General features: G+C 35.2%; 3 protein-coding genes across 10 annotated transcripts; 1 reads left to right on the top strand and 2 right to left on the bottom strand.

Annotated features, from left to right (window-relative positions):
• Positions 1-1,504: 1,504 nt before the first annotated feature.
• Positions 1,505-8,917, bottom strand: LOC124182153 (zinc finger protein 341-like). Its single transcript, XM_046569036.1, has 10 exons — positions 8,710-8,917; positions 8,517-8,588; positions 7,510-7,786; positions 6,553-6,817; positions 5,889-6,083; positions 5,243-5,544; positions 4,087-4,348; positions 3,631-3,900; positions 2,700-2,897; positions 1,505-2,565 (listed from the first exon to the last, which is right to left on the bottom strand). The coding sequence occupies exons 1-10, from the start codon at positions 8,738-8,740 to the stop codon at positions 2,356-2,358; spliced, it is 2,082 nt and encodes a 693-aa protein (XP_046424992.1). The 5' UTR covers positions 8,741-8,917; the 3' UTR covers positions 1,505-2,355.
• A 1,600-nt stretch (positions 8,918-10,517) lies between these two features.
• LOC124182544 lies at positions 10,518-19,137 on the top strand. Of its 5 annotated transcripts, none has more exons than XM_046569967.1 (13): positions 10,518-10,731; positions 10,848-11,133; positions 11,214-11,426; positions 12,036-12,221; positions 12,308-12,481; positions 12,668-12,792; positions 13,040-13,542; positions 13,859-14,061; positions 14,670-14,871; positions 15,772-15,975; positions 16,325-16,408; positions 17,156-17,461; positions 18,228-19,137. In XM_046569967.1, the coding sequence occupies exons 2-13, from the start codon at positions 11,131-11,133 to the stop codon at positions 18,557-18,559; spliced, it is 2,535 nt and encodes an 844-aa protein (XP_046425923.1). In that variant the 5' UTR covers positions 10,518-10,731; positions 10,848-11,130; the 3' UTR covers positions 18,560-19,137. The 5 variants fall into 5 exon arrangements, with proteins under 5 accessions (XP_046425923.1, XP_046425924.1, XP_046425925.1 ...); XM_046569968.1 differs by having other exon boundaries at positions 10,885-11,133; XM_046569969.1 differs by having other exon boundaries at positions 11,016-11,133.
• LOC124182545 lies at positions 16,601-22,477 on the bottom strand. Of its 4 annotated transcripts, none has more exons than XM_046569973.1 (7): positions 22,010-22,476; positions 21,653-21,871; positions 21,105-21,554; positions 20,897-21,030; positions 19,995-20,196; positions 19,774-19,918; positions 16,601-17,317 (listed from the first exon to the last, which is right to left on the bottom strand). In XM_046569973.1, exons 1-6 carry the CDS (start codon positions 22,115-22,117, stop codon positions 19,775-19,777), a joined length of 1,257 nt encoding a protein of 418 aa, XP_046425929.1. In that variant the 5' UTR covers positions 22,118-22,476; the 3' UTR covers positions 16,601-17,317; position 19,774. The 4 variants fall into 4 exon arrangements, with proteins under 4 accessions (XP_046425929.1, XP_046425928.1, XP_046425927.1 ...); XM_046569972.1 differs by having other exon boundaries at positions 16,601-18,499; XM_046569971.1 differs by having other exon boundaries at positions 16,601-19,918.
• Positions 22,478-23,228: the final 751 nt, after the last annotated feature.

A 23,228-nucleotide genomic window follows, 5' to 3' on the forward strand; every position in this document is an offset into this window, starting at 1 on the left:
TAAACCAGCCGTTCATAATTTTTCATCGCTCGCTCGAATATTTTCAAGATTCTTATTTCACTTGCTGGACTCTCTCGATTGTAGAAATTTATTCATGAAAGTGGTAAGAATGATGATGATTAATTACAATGTGAATACGTAAGCTCAAACCCTAATCTTCGTATTTAGGTATCAGTACTTACAAACTTCTCTTTTTCAATACTGATCTATACAACGTTTGAATAATAAGTGAATAATTTTTACGTCGCAAGCCAAGTTCTTTTGAATGTAACTTGACCAATCAGAGTTCTGACATAATGCAACAATATTTATGTGAAATCTACAAAATCTCGTCTTTAATAAAAGCAAAACGAATACCCTTAATCATAGATTAGTACTATCAATAGTTTAGATACTCTGTGTAATACTTCCGTTCCAGTAAAATTGTTAATTATATTTTACAAATTTGGCAGCTCGAAAAAAAAAAAACTTGAGGAATGTATACATTTATATTTATATAAAAACATACGTGTATTCACGCATAAGATTTCCTTGAAAAAATTGTCAGTTTACCAAATAATTGAGGATCTTCAATCACCCTTTAATTAAATGACCGTACCAGAAACCTCTTTGACTGTTCTGAGAACATTTTTGTACGCACGAATTGCAAATGTTCTTCCGACAATTTTAAATTTTTACAAGCTTCAGGTTTGCAAAGGAACTCCTTTAAAATGCTTTTCTACATTCGCAAAAATAAGCTGCATGCAAAGCCATTCCGATTCAGATTATGTGTAATAAAATTAAAGCGAACACAAAGTTTTACAGAGCAAAGTGGGTAGAAAATTCTCCAAATGAATTATATCGAGTTGAACGTTTATTCCCTCAATAAACACGATTGCGAAATTTTTTATTAAAAGATAAAATGTAAATAATTGATACATTCATAAAACATACACAACGCACAAATACATTACTGGGATTGCCATTGACGTTTTTGTCGTCATTATTATGTACATAGAAAAATATCAAATCGATGCAAGTGACATTGAATAATAATGAAACCGACTTTTCCAAGTTTCATTGAGTAAAACAATCCCAATTAATATTCACATTCAACTGCATACTTACATTTATACCTAGGTACATACGTATCTAGACAGGGTCTGGCGTACAAAAAGTTAGAAATCAAAGTCTCGTAAACAACTTTTTTGGTCTTTTATGACAAGAAAAAAGGTCCTATTTTACCAATAAATAAATTAATACCTGGTAAAAGAGCCGTGGGTGGCATAATTTTTAGCTAAGACACATCGAGATGATGTTAAAATCATCATAAAGTTTCAGCTTAAAAATGTTAAAATTACCTATCTTGATTACATTTTTTTCGGTATCGCGTGATATGCCATTTAATATTCCGAGAAAAATTTCAAACACTAACATGATAAAAGTTAATATAATATCATACAAAATAATCATAAGAGCACAAAGTTTTTACCTATAAATTGCATTTTTTTTTTTTTTTTTAAAGACTACTTTGAATTTCGATGTAAAGATGTTCGCATCATTTCTTTTTTTCTGGACTTTTTAGAGTTTTTAAAGACAGACGATTTAGAATAAAATATTTGTTAATTTGTGACAAGAGCCAAAAAATCTACAAATTAATATCTATAACGTTAAGCTGAGCCTAAAAATTCTAATATGCCTTTATGCAGTTAAAACAAGTTTTTCTCAACAACGCAAAATATTTTTAAAACTGACATTTTGACTGACTCATAGCGTTTTAGGCGCCAGAACCTGTGCATGGACTGTTTATGTATATAATAATAATAATAATAATAATGTAATTATCACAGATATGTAAAAAAGATATATGAACATTTCCTCGAGGATTAATTACACCTTTTTACTTCGGGCCTTATTAAAATGTTTTTGAAACGAACAAATTTTTCTTTCAATTTGCCAATCTCAATTTCCAGGATCGGAATGAATCGATATTTCCTATCGAAATTCCAGATCTATCAACCGTTAAAGCAGTACATTGAATTTCAAATAACCTGCTCACAAACCAATCAGCACTTATTAGACGTCGATGATGTTTGAGCCCCAAGATTTTGACAATCTTTTCGAAACTTGAGCTATCGATAATTTTGAAAATGTTAGTTTCGAGTTACAAATGCAGAAATATGCCAGGTATTTCAGCAAAATCTCCAACGTCTCGAAGTAAAAAATATTAGTATCTAACACGAGAAAGTTCAAATGCATATACATAACATACATAATATACATATATACAATTAAAGTCAAATTTTGAGACAATCAACTTATGTTGAAGTTTGTTCTTCTTCTTTAGATTGATTGTACAGCTGAGCAGTGTTTACTTCAACAAGCTGAAATGTCTTGCAAACTCTTACTATCCTTATTTGAATGCACTTGCAGTTCGTATTCGGTTTCTTTCTCAGTTGGAAAGGGTAACAAGATCATTTCGAACGCAGGGTTCGACGTGTTAGATATCTCCGTAATCTCTGCCTTTTTAATCGCTATCGCTTTGCGATTGATGGCATCCAATTTTGTTGCCTCATGTAAAAAATCCTGAAACATAAAATTTAATAAAATAATGATTTTTTTTTATTTGAATATCGTTTTATACATAGTTACTACTTGCGAGAAACTTTTTCCCCAGCACTTCAATAGATTGACTAAGATGTATAGAACCAAGTACAAACCTTGGCTTGTGATTCCTCAGCTTGGGATTTGCCAGGTTTTTCTTTATCTCCACTGCTGATTGTCGGTTTTGATAAAATTTGCCTACGTGGTGTTGGTTTTCGCGGTTTGAAACTCCCAGATGCCTTCCGGTGTCGCTTAACATCTGTCGTGGTAATTTCGCAATTGTGAAGAACCAACTGTTCCTTGGACTTGAAAGCCTGCAATCAATTCCATTCTTACACTACTTAACGTCCTTATATCGTGTAAAATAATAATATGAGACAAATATTTCATCAATCTATCAGACATACTTCCTGAACACTATATCTAAAGTTTATGAAAAGATCACAGATGAAAAGATTGCTTTTTCTGGAGCATAAATTGAGCTTTTCAGATAATAATTTAGCATTATTATCTAGAGAAATTACTCAGGTAGAAATTAATTTAGATAATATGAGATATAGTTTCTCATTGCAACTGTTTCTCTAAAAGATGAGATTATCCTCATTTTCGTTGCGATAATTAAAAAGATAAGATTCCATAATATATTTCTATTCCTATCTGAGTGATGTAGTAAAATGGAAATAGTGTACAATTCTACGCACAAATTGTGAATACAATTCTTCTATGCAGTGTGCATGAAATACGCAAAAAATCTTTGTAATTCATACAAATATCAACAATAATAATCAGACATAAATTACTACAATTTTGTTCGCCGATTCAGAAAAAAAAAGTATTTCCATGGCTGGAACAATGAATATGAATTTTTCTCAATGAATAGTAGAATTTCTTTCGGAAATCTTGGCTTTCAAATTCAATTGTTTTGTTACATCACAGTTACCAACTACGACTGAGTTGTTCGATGACACTTTCTAATTATCACTTGAAACGTATCAATGTAAACATTTCAAGAAAACCAAGAACCACGATTCATTTGAAAATACGTACATGCGAGCAAGTGTCACACTTTAGATTGTGTTTGTTGATTTCGTGATGCTTCAGTGCTTGAGCTCGATGAAAATTTCGGCTACAATGGCTACAGTTGAACCGTTTAATATTACTGTGGGTAAGCAGGTGTCTTTTCAGTTTGTCGGGGCGAGAGAATTCGCTCATGCATCCCAAATATCCTCTGAATGGACACTTGAGCCTCTTTGTTAAATCATGAATCAGCATGTGGCGCCCAAGTCTATCTTTCCTCTTAAACTTTGCTGAACAGTGCTGCAAAAAATTATTCTTACCACTGATAATCGTTTTCAGTAATAATTGGTAATAACGTAAAAGAGAAAGCGAACAATCAAGTGATATTGCAGGGTCGATATCAGAATGCTTTTACTAAAACAAAGAGAAGTGGCTCGATAATGACCCTGAAAGTATTCTTAAATTTTGCATATTGAAAATACTTACCGGACAAGGGAACGGAGTTGCTTCGCTGTGAATTAGTCGGTGATTGGCCAAGTATTGTTCAGTTTTAAAAGCCTTTCCGCAATCTTCACAGGTGAATTGGGCCGACGTTGCATGCGTTTTTAAATGCCGACGTAGATAACGTTCGACAGGAAAGCTTTTACTGCAGTGAGGGCATGAGTAGTTGTGTGTCGTTGTTTCGGTGTGATGTTGAAGAGCCTCCAGATTCGCAAACGACGATTTGCACACAGAGCAGCAATAGTACCTTTGCGAAATTAATCAGACATGCACAGATTATCATAGTGACCTATTTCCAGACTATACTTACAGTTTTTCAATTATGTTTTTCATCGCAAACCGACGATTAGATACAGTAATTGAATCCTAGTTGGCTGAAAAAATAGGCGAATTGTAGGAATTCCTGTCTCGACAACAAACTATTCAATTTGATTGGGTTTCGTTTAATTATGAACTATTACAGATCGAGTTTCGTTGACATATTTTTTTCATTAGATTGAATTAACGGAACGCATTGTTATTGACAGTAACGTCAACTGTTTTACTCAGTAACAATGTTTTGCAATACCCACGACATCTCGAACACTACTCAACTGATTTATTTGAAATTTGGAGACAGAATTTTTGGACACTTTATCCTTCTTGTCATAATGCCATATTTATTTTTAAATTATCATATTCTTTTGTTAATTACACAAAAGCGTCATGAACTTAGAACGAAAAATCAAACTCCAACTTTAAGCGATCACCATTTTGTTTTTAAAAAAGAGGCAAAAAAATATATGACCATAGCAAGGGAGACGAACTATCCAAGAATAGTGTCTTCAAACTTGAAACAAATAAGTTGAGCCGTTTTTGAGATATTGTGGAAACCATAAAACATTATCACAGAGAAAAATGGTTGAAGTTATTGTCAATAGCAATGCTTCTTTTGAATTGGTTACAGTATAAGAAAAATTAGTAAATGTAGGTCGATCTACATTCTTTTGTAAACACAAACCCAAATCGAATTGAATAACAGGATATCCAGATATAAAATCCCAAAATTCACCCAGTTGTTGTTCAGCGAAAAAAATGTATTTCAATTTAATTGTGTTCTGATAATAATAATGATTCAGTTGTTGAGATAGCAGCCACTCACTTTTCTGAAGTCTTTTGCTTCTGAAAAGAATGCGTATACTGGTGGAGACCCAGATCTGACAGCGTGTTGAAGACTTCACCGCAAACGTGACAACGATATTCTGAACGTTTATGGCTACGTGTATGCTCGAGAAAATCTTCGAGTTCGGCAAACATCATGCTGCAGCTGCTCTGCACACATTTGTATACTTTTAGCGTTAGATGGGAGACAATTAGGTGCCTTTTCAACGCTTTGTAAGAATCAAATATTTCTTTGCAGAACTGACAATGGTAAGTGCGATCCATGTCTCCCTCGGGAGGTGTCTGAAAAGATTAAATACAAAGGGGGATCAATAAAAAAAAAAACACCCAAGGTATGCCGGAATTGATGAATAAAATGATTCAACGTTAATTTGTAGTGATATAGAGATATTATCACATTTTGTCTTCAAGTTTCTTTGGAATATATAAATTAGAGAGTAAGAAGTCGGACAAGAGCTTGTGTGATTCTTAAATTTATTTTTTTCAAGAAACGAAAAAAGGTTCGTAAATTTGAGGTTTTGATTCTTACTTTACCAATACGTAAAAAATTTTGAGATCATTGTTCTGAGAGAAAAGATGTGGATAAATAAATAAATTCCTGGTGAATGGGTTGATGAATATCTTACATCTGGCGGTAGAGAATGTATAGCAGTGCCAGGCCAAACTTTATGCGACGACATGTGTTTCTTGACGTTTGATTTCTGGGCAAATGCTCGTCCGCAAACAACGCACTGATATGGTTTTTCACCAGTATGGGATCGCACATGTTGCTGCCAATAGAATTTTTTAGAAAACTGTTTTGTACAGTAGCTGCATTTGTACTGAAAGTGTCATACGAAACATTAATAAACAAAGTCAAATTGGCTGCTGGATGTCGGAAAGATACAAGATTGAGATAAGTAATTTTAACGTAACAAAACGGTGTTAGAAAACTCACTATTTTTGCAAATTTGAATCAAATATCTGAGTATGTAAGACAAACAATTCCAACTATTCAAATTATTCGGTTTGACTCTGAAATTCTCCGTGACTATCAGAATTTTTTTGTGGTTTGTTCAAATTGAGAAGTAAATTTCAAGTAAAATATGGATAGGTGAATATATTTTTTTGCAAAATTTAAAAACTAAGAAAAACTCAAAAGAGAGTCAACTTGGAAAAAAAATTAAACAAATAAAAAGATTGCACTTTGGGATTTCTGAACGAATGGTTTAACAAACTCGAATTATTCGGATACATCTCAAAGTAACGCGTTTTCCCAAAAAAGCATTGTTACATTAACAAATAATTCACCTTTAAATTTTGGCCACCTCCACCTTCCTCTTCTTCGTTATTATTCTGTTGATACGATACAGGAGTTTCAGTCTCCATAGAAGATTCCTCAGGCATCAAACACTGCTCAGACGGTAATTGAATTTCTTTCAGTTCCTGCGTAGTGTCATTTTCAGGATTCATTACAGGATTTTCAAAACTATCGAGGTTCTCTGACGTCAGAATTATCGGTACGTGACTGAAGCTCGAATCAGGTGTCAAGTAGCTCGCACCTTCCTGCTCCATACTGTGTAATCAAATTAAATATTAGTAGTTTGGAACATACGGAATATAAAATAAAGACGTGATTCATATGTTGACTGTTTTTTCATGACTATGAAATAAGAGTTGAAATTAGTGAACCAATTCACAACACATGGTGCATAAATTGATTTGATATTAATATTTGATTGGTCTCGACCAATATCATGACACAAGTTATTCTGCCAAAAGTCAAGTCAGAAAAATAGACTAGAAGTAAAAATCACGGAGAAAAGGATTTGCATTTTCGCAAATAACTTAGGAATGGCTCTATTGATTTTGCTAAAAAATTCATTACTCATAAGTAGATTGAAGTGAAATCAGTAGACCAAGCTATATCTAAATCAATCTATCCATTCTGAAATAACATCAATGTAATGAAATATTGAAGCAACAATAACTATTTTGCAATTTATTGTAACGATTTTTAATAAGTTGAATTCTCAAATCGAACGTATTACTGTCTTTGTTATTATTTACTGAAGTTCAGACAAGACCACAGTTGCGAAATTATGTATTTAAAGAAACATATATTGTTACATTAATGTTATGAACTTCGATTTCATGAACTGACACCCTTTACCGAACATTTATATTTTGAGTTTAATACAATAACTCTTCCTTTTTTTTAAACAGACTGAAAGTCCAAAATTGATTCAGCATGGTCCTTAATCTCACCTAAACAGCATGTCGCTTTCCTCAAGTATAATAGGTTCACCCATCGTATCTGCCTGTATGAACGTTTCTTGTGAAGCAAACTGTACAGTTTCTTGGATTACAGCTTTAGGTTGATTTATACGATCGTCATGGCAGGTCAGGTATTGATTAATATCTACAGTCTGCTCTTCCAATTTGATGTGCTGTTTTTTGTGCAGTATGAACATGTGCAGGGATGTAAACTGGGTTTTACACTTTCCGCACTGAAATATATCTTCCTCATCCTGATCTATTCCAGCTGTTGAAAATAAACGACCAAATAAAATATTAGCTTCCGATTATTCCAACGAACTATGAGAACATCATTTTGGAATTCTTGAACCATAAAAATTGTAAATATGATTTGTTGATTTTGTATGAAGAAGTAACTATAAAATGGTTCTTGAGATTTTACTACGTGTTTATTGTGTGAAATATGGTTTCATTGTTCGGTATTAGCAGCCCCACACATTATTGTTAATATTGAATAGGTTTATTTACGAATGTTTTATAAAAAACGTTTATTGTTGCATAACAGCTGAATGAGTACTAATCATAGTTGTCAAGTCATTATTTGTACTACTGTATCAATGATAACTGAATATGCAATTTCTTGTTCCCACATGATTGTAAGAAAAATTCATCAAGTAACGACTGAGTAGAAAAATTGTTTCTTGCATATTTTATAATATATATATGTGGTAAGAAATTCAACAATCTAAGAAAGTATACGAAGAAATTTGATTGTTATGGTCACGCAAAGCTGACAATTAGGTTTCATGTTCAATGCTGATGGAGTGACAACGAATTACTTGAACAAGCAGAATAGGCATATTAATTGTACATAAATGTAAATTGTAAATTTGACTATTATCAAGTTAGAAGAACTTTTGGAAGGAAACAAACGGCTAGAGCGAATTTAGAGAAGCACTTATTCTTTCGCTGCGTACAATTGAGGGCAACTAAATGAAATCAGCGAAGATACTTACCAGCGTTTTCAACTTCTGTAATTAGTGCTTGAGATTCAAGGAGCGACTGCACCGAAGGATCCAAAGAGACTCCTGAAATGAGGAAAATATGGGATATCACAGTGAAATGAAAAATGTCTATGCACTAATGCAAGTTTGGTATTAGTGTAATCGGAAATACATGGCGCAGAAGTAATTATTGACAGTGTCTCACCTGTCAAAGCGTCGAAAATAGAGTGCGCCATGCCTGATTTTAACACTGAGAAATAAACATGACGTAAAAAAAAGGTTCTAAATACTTAATAAGCACTGGCACTGGCACAATCGAGCGACGGCTGATTTGAACCTCATATTTTCAATCAACACACACTCACTGAACTCACTCAACTTACTGAGAGTGCGTTCTAAACAGCCGCCCAGGTGCACCTGACCACGGTCTTACATACAGGTTTGGAAACTCGCTCAAAATTTCAATGGTGGGGGTGTCCTCTTATTGAAACACCGGCCGTTTCGCCCAGTGACCACGAGTGTCGCTACTATCGAGGGATTCAGGCTGTGTGAGAGAGACGGAAACAGGTTTCAAAATCACGGACGTCAACAAACTGTTTCCATCTCTCTCGCGCAACCAGAATCCCTCTATCGCAGCGACACTCGTGGTCACTAGGCGAAACGACGGGTGCTTCAATGGGTGCTTTCCATTTACTGACTCAAGTCGACTTGTGTCAGTAAATGGAAAGCACCCACCAATAAGAGGACATACCCCCACCACCAGAGTTTCCAGGCCTGTATGTAAGACCGTGTACCTGGCCCATAGACTTATAGAGATAGGCTGAGCGCTCCTATAAGAGGAACTGACAATTACATATGATAGACAGAGATATACCGGGAGTACTGCTCTCTCATTTCAATCGGCGTCATGGTGGGAGACAACGGCGCAGTGACGTGTTACAGCTATAGATATAGGCGCATAATTTTGCCTCATTCTATTCATTCTCCTCTACCACCTCGATCCCCGCCACAAATATCGTCAGAGAGAGAATGGAGTCTACCGGAATATTTCTGTCCTTTAAATGTTTGCTTCAAGCGGCTCATAAGAGCGCTCAGTCCAGCCCCCTGTCACTCCGTGTTTCAGAAAACGAGTCTATGTTGTCACACTCGATAGAGAGCGTTAGTAGTACAGTTGCACGGTTTGCGCGATTACCTTTACGGCCTTTACAGAGTGCAACCCACTGATACAGTGGTGCAACCCGTGCAACTGCACTACTAGCGCCTTCAATAAGAACTAAAATTATATGACATACTAGGTTAGTCTTTTTACTTTTTCGCTCGATCTAGTTGCAGGGGGCTGGCTCAGTCTATCTGTATAAGTCTATAACCTGACCACCCAATGATGGAGGCCATAGAGCATAGACTGTATAAGGAAGAGGAATCAAATGGGATAAATGTATCAAACACTCACTGTCTTTGGTGCATACGGAACATATGTGGCACCTTATTTCAGACAGCGGATTCTTTACATAGAGTCTGGCTCCTCATATAAAGTCCGTGCCTTATGCAATCTCTATTCCATAGAGGCAGAGCTAGTCATCAATTCAACAGTGCAAAAGAGATAATGCACCCAACCTACTCACTCGGACGGCATTTTGAAACAAGGCATAGAGCAGCAAGTGTTGCCTCGTTGTTCCCTTTTCTGCCATAGGGTGCTGTTTCATGAGCAGTAAAAAGCAGCAGCAGCAGCAGTTTTCCCCTATCACTTCCGGCGCAGGTTTCTGCTGCTTGCAGTTTAGTTTCCCGAGCGACAAGCCACAAGATCACAAGAAGCCACGACCTATTTCATGAGCAGCGCTGCTGCTGCGTAAAATTACCAGACTGATGCTAGTGAAAAATAGCAAGTTACTAATCCACTGCTGCTTTTTACTGCTCATGAAATAGCACCCTTAAGCTTTGCATCTGTCCTAGAGAGTTCTTAGCGCTGCGACGCTGTAAGCTAGTTTTGGAACGCACGCTGTATGCATATTTTGATATGTGATGTATTGTGATTGGATATTGGATATCTACTATGTTCATCTTGTTTACAAACAGTTGGTTCACTCACATTTCGAAAAAGAGAAATCGTCACAATTCGTAAACTTATGTCACGAATTTTCCAGACTAATTTGGACGTAGAATTTTAGTCGGAAAGATGCTCCTGAAAACTATTGAAATGCGTAGGATATTAGAACCCATCGAGGCTCAGGTACCCTAAAACTTTATTCTCGTAATACCGGCATTTTTGGCGAGCCATTAGTGTAGCAACCAAAGTGAACCAGAACAATATTCTGTGTCACATAAACTTACCTTGGTTCATTTTAGTACCCACACCAATGACGCGCTAAAAAATGCCTTATAGATCATCGTCTGCATCATCATCAGAATATGTGCACCAAACAACTTGGGCATCACACTTTTAAATCCCACTAATTGAAAACTTGACACCTTCGTGATTCCATCACTGAATTATTTATCATATGACGAATATAGAAATAACTGAATAAGCTTAACAAAAGGTGGACAGTCTTTTGCGTAAGCCAAGGTGAAAAATGGGGTATAAAATTTTAAATTGCAGTAAAGATGTGATCATCGACGATAAGTTTCAATGGTAGGTTCGCTAAAATTTTGTTGAAAAATGTCAGATAATCCAAGATGTTTCAAAAATTAATCCAAGATGTAACTCACCAGGTTCAACAATTAAGAGGATTATTGTCAACAAAAAATCCTGAAATCCCTGACACTGTAATGGATTCATCATCACTCTCTGAGGAATTGCATACTTTAGCGGACGAGCTTGAGAAATTATTATCAAACAACGATTGCAATGACTCTGAAGAAATGAAGAGCAAAATCGTTGCATTGATCGGACAATTCTGTTCTACTAATAAAAACAACAACTTGGTCAGTATATCTGGAAATCATTCTACCTGGACTCCTGATTTTTTAGTCTTTTCTCGTATACTATATAATATGTATACATATACTCGATATGATTTTATATAAGCTTATTCAGATCCATAAATAATTACAATATTTTACAAATTTTTTTTGTCGCCAGGAAAAATTCAACTATTCAACTTTAACTTTGCAAAACCTATTCTCAAGTACTGTTACTTGTCTTTTGATTCATTGATCCATTGTGGGTCTTACATCTTTCTTCACATGAGGTTGAAGTGTGTCACGTCAATATAATAATACATTTTTAGAAAGAAAAATCGGTTTTTTGTAACTAGGATTATTTGAAAGTCGAACCATCTAAGTTTGAGAACATTCATAGAGCAAAATGTGCTCATATTTTGAAAACTTAATAACTCCTTCAAAATCATTCTGCAATTACGAAATAGTCATTTTGTAACAAACTTCAATTGCATTTTTTATTCATTTGTGTGCCAGGCGGCTTGTTATAAATGTTATAAACATTTGTGACAACATTGAAACAGTATCATGTTTTTACCACTACTAATTCTATATTTTGTGCGTTTCAACCTTACTATCTAAATATAATTACAGGTGATGCAATTGCACAAAGTGGATAGCCAAGATCTAGTTTCTGATATCCTCGATAAATTTACAAGTGCCTTGGAAGCTCTGGAAAAATTAGAATGTCTGCCGTTGAAACAAAGTCTCCAGGATTCTTGGGACTATGTTAAAGACATGGGAGCTGAACAAGAGATTGAAGACTTTCAAAACATTAAGGTCAGTTTAGGTCTCAAAGTAATTGTAAACTCCTGTCGCGTAAGATAGCAGTGGTTTCAGTATTTTTTTTACTGTTCACTCCACAGGAATTGGGAGCCTCAATTGTGGAAGTTTTCAGCCCCCTGCAGAAGTTCAGGAAAAGCTTAGCCTCGTATTTACTATCCCAAAAGGTTGCTCTCTATTCAAGCCAGCTTTGCGCAGCTCTGAATGTCCTCTTTCTGCTTATCCAAGAACAGCACCAACTCAACAGTCCAATTTATGTGAGAAATAATTCCTTTACTCCCTCCACATGACATTTAGACTCTGCGGATAATTTTACATTAAATTGTAGAGCTTGAAAACATGCGTTGCATTTTCAAAGTTCAACACGATGTTAATCTTAATAAGAACGAATATTTGCTGACAGAACCTGCAGGCTTGATTAACTCGATGACTCATTATTACAGAGCTGCAAGAAGTACGCCTGTGACAGAATGAGCTGGTGCTTTAAAATGCTTGTGAACGTTCTTGATGCTCCTAATCCAACAGCCGAGGAGGAAAATTTTGAAAAAGAAAACCACTTTGTTTACAGGTAGAAATTCAATCCGTCAGCCAGCTTATTTATTTATTTATTTTCAGTGTAAATATTACAGATTCTAAAATCTTGTAGAATTATTGACATCTTAGAATTATAAAGAGTTCTTAATATCACAAGACAAGTGATAGTCAATCTATGATAGAACAGGCAAATTGTAGAAATGTTCTATTCACTCGACTAATGTTTTCAGCAATTTCACGATCGTTCAATTCATAATAAACGGTTTGTCATGTTTCTTTAGAATGGATCTGGCACTAGACATTTTGGCTGAAATGTCAACAAAAACTGGGGAGGATCAAATCCTAGATTGCGAGTATTTATGGTCCGCACTCGAGGACGTCTTTGCCCATGCAATGGCCATAGCGCAAGTCTGTCATCCTTACAACTTCAACGCAATTACCGGAGTTTCTCAGTCAATAATCACCGAATACGAGAGCCTGAAGGCGCAACTGACCTCCGAGAAGCCTGATCCCAGTATAAACAACCTGTACATGAATACTTTGAATGATGCTCTGTACAGACTTGAACAAAAAGTAAACGTTTCGGTGCTGACTCTGGTCATGGAAGTGTTCAGCGATCCTTATGGCGCGCTTAGGAAGCTCATAAAAACCTGTGGAAATTCTCTGGCGGCGCAAGAACGCAGCAGAATCGACCTGAGCACCGCGATCGAGGAGTTCGACCAAACAACTGACAAAGCTATGCAGATCGGAATGTTTGCCATTGCTTGCTGCAAGGACATGAACAGTAAGTAATCAGTAAAACATCAGTGATTAATATTTTTCACTAAAAATTTGGTGAAACTTTTTTTTTTTTTCTTTTCGATACCTCGATGAAGTATCGTGATATTTTACAAAATCTTAAACCGTTAAACATCGTAATCCTTTCACCTAAAGCTAAATCGTGCTTAAAATGAGATAATCCTCATGAAATTTGATTAATTTCTGTTATATTACCACACAAGATTTCGAATACTAGATGAAATCCCGCCGATTTCGATGAAACGTCAATGAAATGCAATAAATTTGGATAAAATAGTTTCGACTAAAACTTTTTTTTACAGGAGTAACGAAAATCCGAACCTGCTTAGCTAGTCTTGAATCTCTGGAGCCCGAACTTGTTCCTGCAACAACAGCCTTTTATCTGCATCCTGACAACAAGGAAATGCGAGCCACCGTTAAACTGTTGACTGGGCAGTGGCAGTTGGAAATGAACAAATTGCATAAATTGGTCGATGTTATTGTTGACTCTGGCGCATATTGTCAGGTAAATACGTACCACTTGAATGATAGTTCAGAAAAAGTCTGGAAATTGTAGTAAATGTTTACAGTTGTTCCTGGAAATTCTACTATGTATTATAGTGTTTAATGCGATCTCTAGTTTTTTGAGCTATTAGTAATAGTTTAAACTAGTTGTTTATGACGATATTAATAAGAATGTGAATATTCATGCTCAAGGTGAAACTTTATGTTTACTAGTACTTAAGTCTGTCTCGTTTTCATGAATGAACTGTTCAATGTTAACTTTTTGAGGAATACAAAGAGAATTCTCCGAAATGCTAAATGTCACAGTAAGAAGTCGGGAAAACGCGTAATTTCGGGCGGAGAACTTCTAAAATCTAATTGAATGGCCACTCGGTTAAGTTAAACAATAAGTTGAGCATCTATAGCGGCTGAACTACTTGCTTAGGGATTTTTCTTGAGCTTTGAAATCTTGGGAAAATTAAGAAATTTGAGAATGTGATTTCTGCAGAATGTGAATGTGGTCTCGAATTTTAAAGAATAATCTTTAATCCTGTTCTGGCTTAATAAATAAATGAATAAATAAATTATTATAACCATAACGTAACGACTTTCCTTAATTGAAATTTGTAGGTAATTCTGGATGACATACAACAGCGAGTGATGAGGATGTCCGAGTACCTTGATAACAGAGAAGGTGTGACCCAAGCCCAGGTTCAAGGAGTTGTGCAAAGGGCTTTGTCACTATCCAGCCAAATAGATGCAACAGTCGAAGACATTGGGAGGGATCAAATCGAAAGGCCAACGATTATGATGATACAAGAACTGAAAGCTGGTAAAAAATATCTTATCGAAAGACATAGAGTTCATTGAAAGCTTGAAACTTTCTTCGATCAATTGCGACAGTTGAAAAGATTTTATTTTACTTAACCTTTACAATAATTTTCGTTCTCAATCCTGTGCTGAAAACAGAAAAACTAAAGTATTGTTGTCCGAGAAATTGTGAAAAGTTGAATAATTCCATTTGAATTAAAGACAAACAAAATTGTAGAATACAATGGATAGGGAAAGAATGAATGAAAAATCTAACCTATCTTGGATTGTTTAATTAGGTACTTCTGTTGTTCTTTTTACAATTTTGACAAAGTGAATTTCAAAGATACTGATTCAGATGATGGACGTAATGATATAATTGCTCCACAGAAATAACAGTTTCTTTAACATTAGTCTTTCGAACAATTATCAGACTAAAATTTTTCACGATTCTGTCATACTAGAGACGATTAAGCTATTGGGAAAATCCGCATTCGTTTATTTAATGGAGGAGATATTGATTCAAATAACTTGAATGAATTCTGCAATACTCTATAACTATTAAATTTCAAGGCAAATTAGTTATTTTTAGCAAGATCAAATTTTGAATATGAAACAAAAAATTCATAAAGTATGTCTTAACTAAGGGTGCTGTAGAACGGTGGACATGCCGTGGGGTCAATTTGACCCGAGGGTGTAGCATAAGGTTTAATAACTTTGTGTAAGATTTTGAGTAATTGTGAACCAATTTTTTTTCGTATTTCATCAACTTTTTCACAGTATATGTCTTTAAAATTCGTAGAAAACTGTCGAAGTATCTTAAATGCCAACCTGGCTGAATTATATTCAATCACGTATACTTTACAAAGTTGAAAAATCAACTGCTTACCATTTCTTCTTACTAATTGTTAATAAATTTTAGCAATTTACGAAGCTGGAATGGCGTCAAAAATACTCCTCGATAGCGCAACAGAAGCGCAGCAGTTGCGAGTTATAAAAAGATGCGAGCTAATTCTTAATGTTATTAAACGCCTGCAGCCTGCGCTGGTCGCTTTGATAAATAGTTCCACCTCGATGCACACAAGTTATGGAAAGGCGAGCATGGGTCAAGGTGATACATTGCACGGTAAATGAAGCATTCTAATACTAAAAAGAAATGCTTAATTCTATCCTCGTTTCAAAATGACCGTCAATATTCCCAATTAACCATAAATAAATGGGAAAAAAAAAACTGAGTTGTAAACTGCTTGTCAAATTATTACGAGTTTGGAGCCAGTAATGTTTACGTAACAAAACATTCAATTAAAAATCACTGTTTTTGTATTTTTCATATAGATTTTGATGGAGTTGAGTGTACAAAATATGAGTATTTCTTCATCTTATTATTGTTTACTGAATTTCAGACAAGACTCAAGTAGGAAAATTTCAACTGCAAATTGCATATATGTATTTCAATCAGTTTTCTTATCATGTAGATCCAGGGCTCACATTTTCTGCGGATATTTACGGGTTCACCAGAAACGAACGAACCTTTACGTACATCAGGACACCATATACAGGTATTTATAATACATTTATTCATAGTCATACCTAAACTACTGTGCCCGTCTAGTAATTGAAAATTAAAAGGTGAAAAAAAAAGAAAAGGAAAACAATTCAACCCTGAACACAGATTGCAAACATGAATTGTTTCGAATAAAAATGTTCGGTAAGAATAAAGTTTACAATAATGTGTTTATTTTTTTTTTTTCTTTTCTCGGTATTCCTAATATTATAACTATTTAACGTTCATTTTTTATTTTCTAAGGAAATTAGTTGGCCAGAAGTTGATCATTTTCATTAAATTGTTCACGAAATAATCGTACATTGAGTATTCAGTCAATTATTTTATTCGTAACGAAAAACTCTTTGAAAACACAAAAATAGAAAAGTACACGAATTATAAACAAAAGCTTGGACAACTCTGTTATAAAATCCTAGGCCAACATGATAGAAATAAAAGTTTCAGTGGATTTACAGAAAATAGTCTTCTGAATAGAATCATACACCGTAGAGTGAAATTGAGCAAGTGTACTAGAATTTCAACCACTTTGAGGCGATTTGAAACAAAGCATGGATATCTAAGCATTTATTTATGATTCCAGTGTTTTCTATTCTCGTATTTTCAGAGATCCTCACAGCTTGCGGATATAATACTCTTAGAATTAGTCAATATTCAACTATGTTGCAATAAAATAACTAAGGAGTATCGATTTTGGGTCAACCGGCCTCCTCAATAACATTTTCGTCAACGTTTTTTCCATCAGTCAATAGCAACAAGCAGCCTCTGTCCATACAACCGGCGAACAGTTCGCCAAGGACACCGACTAATCAGTCGCGTTTGATTCCATACATAAAACGCGGCAGGACGATGCGAACTGACAGATCGATCATGTACAAAACACCGAAAGCCGATGTCAAGGAAATATCTATAAATTCAGAGGAAACTTTTGAAGCTAACAATCAATCGAGAACTAGAAATTTATCCATTGTCAGGCAGCACCTGTTTAGCAGGGACAGTTTTGACATAAAACAAGACATTGATATGAATTCGGAGAGTTTCGACTTGACTGGTAAGATAGAAATTTGAACGTTATTCGAGCCTGATCATTTTTCTACACACTCTGACTAATTAATCAACATTCCGCTACTTCGAAAGTCATTGCTCGAAATTCAGTGAGAACTCTCTTATTATTCTCCGTTTGTATGACGAACATACAGATAGAGCAATATAAGAGGCCATTTCCTTCAATTTCAGTCTCTGACTTCTTGTGCAACACGATTTTGAACGAGTTCTGTATACTTTGAATATATTCAGTCAACTTTTGCTCAACACAAGAGATTCAAGTCTTCTCAGTTTTAGTTTCTTCACTGGTTACTGAAAATCTTATTCAATTTTGTTTGATCATCAATTGTTTACCTACATTGTATTTGTTATTTCTTGATTTTGCTGAACTTTATCACTTTATTCCATTTAAATTCAAACGAAAATTACGTTAATAATCCTAGTTGAAAACTTTCTTTCCAAAACTACAGAAAAACCTACCAGTGTCCATAAATTGGGGTGAAATTGAAATATTACGAAATAAATTCACTTTGGAATAGTTTTCACAGTTTAACAGTAGTCATCGATAGTTTTTCAAACTCTGTTATTTTCTGAAAATGAATTATTCAAGGAGTGTTTGTTCCTGTGCCCTTTTTATTCAATTTATTCCGTCATACGTGTAGTTTGCGACATTAGAAGTACTTGAAATTTTTCATCTAAACCTTTTCTGATGGAACAAAAGAAAAGAAAATTTAACACAACGTAACATTTCGTGTTTGTTTTTTGATCACCAGGAATATTGGACAAGATAACATGTCTCTCCGACACGCTAAGTTCGACGTTATCAATTTCTTGCTCGCCTGGAAAAGTTCAGAGTACAAAAGACATGTCGCTGCCTGAGGTAAAGGCATCGCGAGATATTACCGAGAGTATAATTAACGTGGAGAGAGATGCAAGCCTAACAAACTTGGGTGAATCTATGGCTGCAGACAGAATAGACCAGTGTTCAACAATCGGAGGCGGAGACGCGCCCTCGGCAATTGATACCCCGGAAAGAATAGAAGATCTGAAAAGATTGGATAAGAAAATTCAAGTTTTGATACACCAAAAAATCTCTGCAGATTAGTTATGGCCATTATTACTATTCTTAAGTACACGTATAATATCCGAGTAGAAAACTGAAAATGTGAGTGAATTTTGATAATTTATATCTCGACAAGCAATTGTTTAATTCGGTTGGGGTTTGTTTTATTCAAAAGTGGATAAATTGAGCTGCATTTGCATATTTTTTCACCAGAATCAACTGATAGCAAGCATCGTTATTGACAATTAAGGTCAACCATTTTTCTCGATGGCAAGTTTTGTGTTGCCGACCATATCTCAAAAACGGCCTAATCCCATTTACTTCAAATTTGGAGGGAGAATTTTTGAATGGCTTATCCTCTTTGCCACGTTTTTTTTTATTCATATGTTCTAACAAAAATGGTAATTGCAGGAAGTTGAATTGCTCAACCGAATCGCAATATTAGTTGACGAACTATAAATTCCCGAACCTCATTCACCTTTTCACCAATCTGCTCGCAAAGTAAACAAAAAGTATTTTCACACTCGACGAAATAATGTTTGAACGAATGAACTAACGTTCAAGACACTTTTTCAAAGACGTTGGATTATAGCTTTATAAGATCCATTTACCAATATCATGTATGCTAGCAAAAAGAATTCAAATTTTCACTGTGAAATGCTTCTTTCACATAATATTTTGGAATCTCAACTCGGTAACTATGTCCAGCGTCAAATGATGTTAAATTTTTCATTTTCACTATTCAAGAGTTGTTGAGTGAGAACGCTAAAGACACGAGTTCAGTCCGTCCATGTTGTTACACCGATTTTGACAGTCGTTTTTTTCTTTATTCTATGTTATTTTTGTGTAGTTAGTAGTCGAAAAATAACTCTAAGTTCGGTTGCGTTCTAATAACTGATGAGAATGATTAATAATGGTTTTATCGTGTATTGAAACTTTGTGGCTACTTAGCTTGGAATGTTGATACTAAAAGTATATATATTTTTTTTTTATGTCGTTGATATATAAAAATAAACAGATTGCCGTTTTACAATCGAACCTTCTGGTACTGCTAATTTTCTATTTTTATTTGCTAGAATTTTTCATTCCAAGAGATTACTGTTTTTTCGTAAGTTATATTTTATCTAAAACATTCGAGGTAGTCACATCTGACATCTTGATGACTATATTATCTCCTGATTATGAACTAAAACGTATATTTATATGTAACAAAGGCATTTCGTTCGTAACTAATCACTGAGTTACTTACAACTTACATTAGCATTTTTTTTTTTCAATGAAACATGTTCGTGCAATTTCTTGTGAGGCGTTCAATCCACCAATTTTTCTCTTTATAATCGTGGTATTGAGGAGCGCGATTCTTTTCATAGCCGTGTCAACAATTTTCTTCAATTTGAGCACCTTGAAATATTACACAAATTTGAGTAACGTGTTGATATTATACACGTTATAAGTCGCGGAATTTTTTAATACATACCTTTCCCTGTAGACGTGCGTTTTTACGTTTGAGCGATCTCAACAAGTTAGCCCTCTTCTGTTGTTTATTATCATTCAAGCGCTTCGATCTTTCCTGACTAAGTTTCTGGTTTCTCAAAAGTCGACACGCGGAACACCTTTTAAAACAATATCGCCTCGACAACAACTTTTTGGTGCAAAAGGCCGTACATAGCACTGCCCTCCTACAAAATAAATTCATTAAAAGAGCATATGCAAGCAGACGGTTGATAAAGTGGATGAATTCTGGGAATTAATATTCCGACTATCAATGATTTGATTCGATTCAAGCTTTTTTCGTTAAAAATACGTAGATTGAATTTCATTTAGGAATTCATTTCTTCAGCAATAATTAATAGCAAAAATTGTTATTAACAATAATGGGCAGTTCATCTTCTTTGCTACAATCTCCATTTTGTTTTAGTTGACATATTTTTTTGATGACAAAATAAAAAATATTGTAAATTTTAGACAAGAAATCAAGTTTATGTTAGAAAGTGAAAAAAAAAATTAGATATGGATCGTTGTAAAGAGAGTGGTATAATATTGGTATAAATTTTAAGCAAATAGGTTAAATCATTTTAGAGATATCATGGGTGACGCAAAACATGGCATCGAACAAAATTACATTATTGTTTACATTGCAATAACAATACTTTCTGTTAATGGATTTTAATGAAAGAAACATTGAGATGAAACGCGAACTGTATACTCTTAATTGAGACAAATCCCAGTTGAATTGAATATTCAGTTGTTGGACCATGAATTACCGAAATTCGCCCACTTTTTCCGCCACCGACTTGGATATTTCTCCTTAAGTTTGAAACATTTTCAGAAATATGATAACACTACAAGTTACATCAAACATGGAAATATTCGTCATACGAATTGTCAAATCCAGTTCCTTGACACGGCGAATTTGCCAGTATCTCCAGCGTTTTCAAGTTGGACAGAAAATCTTGAAAGGACTTCAACTCCTCTGGATATTGCAAAGTCGCTTTGTTATCACCTGTCGAAATCTGAAAGGAAAAACGCAAATTATTGAGTAAACTCGCATGATTTAGATTTGAAGAAAAAATTAGCACATTTTTACCTTCATTTCCATGTTCCCATCAATCAGGAGGTTTAAATCTGGTTGGCCGGTTAGAGATAAGTGGCATAAGTGAAGTCCTTCGCCAACAAATATGTATGCCCACCCCTTGGGCAGGCGAAATTTATCCAAGTCAAATTTCAGTCTTTCCGTGCTGTACGGTAAACTCGAATCTTCTTGACACATTTCAATACTATTCTCTAGTGTTTGTTGAGGTAACTCTTCCATAGTCTTTGTTATGAGGCTTTTATGGTCTTTGCTAAATTCCTCAAATATGTTCTCATCATCAGATTGAACTTGCTCATTCATCAAATCATCTTCAGTAAAATTTTCATTGAAATTAGTCAAACAAGTGTGCTCTGTTTCCACTTTTGTTATTTTTATTAGTGACAGGTTCGTATCGTTCTCCTTTAAAATTTGCTTCTCCACACTTGTAGCTCTGTCCTCAGCATCCTAAATATTTATTAATACATATGCATATACTAGAAAAGAAATCAAGAGTATGTACGCTACTATAACTTTATCCGTTGAACCAAATTTAGGGACTGTACCTCTGAACGTTTGATTACAAAAGCAGATGGTATAGCGCCAGGTTTTAACTTGTATCTACCACGTTCTATCCTGTGGATAGTTCCGTCAGGCATTTTAGTTTGATAACATTTTTCGACGTCGCTATCATGGAAGTGAAGTTCGCAAACTGAGTCATTTGCAGATAACGTTCGGTCATCGCGAGCCAAGGCGGCATTCCACTTGTTCCGCAGCTCTTCGCACTGTGATGTAGAAGAATATGTTTTTCGTTACAGAAAGTGATAAGTTCCTAATGTTTATGCAACACAAATATATCGTTTCCAAAATTTTTGAATAGCCCGTAATTCATATATTGCTGAAGGAAACAAGCATTCGCTTACCCGTGGTGTACTAAACAAAGTTCTTCTCCTTTTTCCTTTAGAAGTGCTTTCTCTGTTTTCAGATGCGTAGCCACTCGAGCATCCGCGGACGAAACATTTTCGCGTCATTCTCGGTAACTCATATTAAAAACGCGCCCGTATAAACGGATATAAAAGCGAAAATATGTGCGACAGATGCTTACCAAACTTTCGTCACCTCCACTTTGTTTTCCTGCTGGTTAACTACTGTGGCCACATAGTGTATCGCAGTGCTGCCAGGCGAGGACAACGGCAACTATGTCCATTTTATCCCGTTTTTAGCTGGTTACACTGGGTGCGCACCGACTGCAATTTCCCTTGTTTTTAACTTAGGGCTGGGATTCCATGGGCAGGAAAAAGGAGCAGCAATAGCAGCAATTCACTAAAAGTTACCAGCACTTGCGGCGCAAGTTTTTGATGTTTGAAATTCATCATTAAACCAGCAAACGCAAGAAATGAGCGCATTATATTATGAGCAGAACTGCTGTTGCGTCAAATCACTGGACAGATATTAGTAACATCTAGTATTAGATACTAAACTGCTGCTTATTTCTGCCCATGAAATCCCAGCTTAATAGCAAAGGTAAAATTTAAACTGCACTTTGTGCGCACTGAGTGCGATTTACCCAGTTTCTGGCCAACAGAAAAACCGAAATCCTAGGGAAAATGAATTCATAGCGTTTTCCACTGGTTGCACTGAGTATGAACTGAGAGCGCACTAGCGGTAGACTCGTATTTCCAGCGTGTTCCACTGGCAGCTCGAGTGCGTGAATTTAGCACTGAGTGCGTAAAATATTGCCCTGAATTGCAATTATGGCTGCCGATCGTGAAAGAGTCGAAGTAGATGCTGTGACAGCAACTCTTTTATTAGATCTAATTTAATCTTCGTCTAGCAGTGATGATGCCTGCTGGAGCCGAAAGATAGAGGAGAGATTCCCAAAATTTTTAACTTCATAGGAGTAATCCACAGCATGTCCGATATCGAAGTATGGATACACATTTTTTCAGCTTCTAGAAGTTAACTGCTAGGTATATTTCAAGAGATTGGGACAACTTGACTTGCTGCTTATTAATTTTTATATTTTCAAGTCAAGTCAAGTAACGTCACATTATTTCTGATTTGATATGATCCCATTGATAGACAAATCGTCTTACGCTATGTCTAAAAATCCCTAGAACTCGGTTAGCAAGTTTGTTACCA

This window comes from Neodiprion fabricii, chromosome 5, assembly GCF_021155785.1.
Source record: "Neodiprion fabricii isolate iyNeoFabr1 chromosome 5, iyNeoFabr1.1, whole genome shotgun sequence".
Classification (NCBI taxonomy): domain Eukaryota; kingdom Metazoa; phylum Arthropoda; class Insecta; order Hymenoptera; family Diprionidae; genus Neodiprion; species Neodiprion fabricii.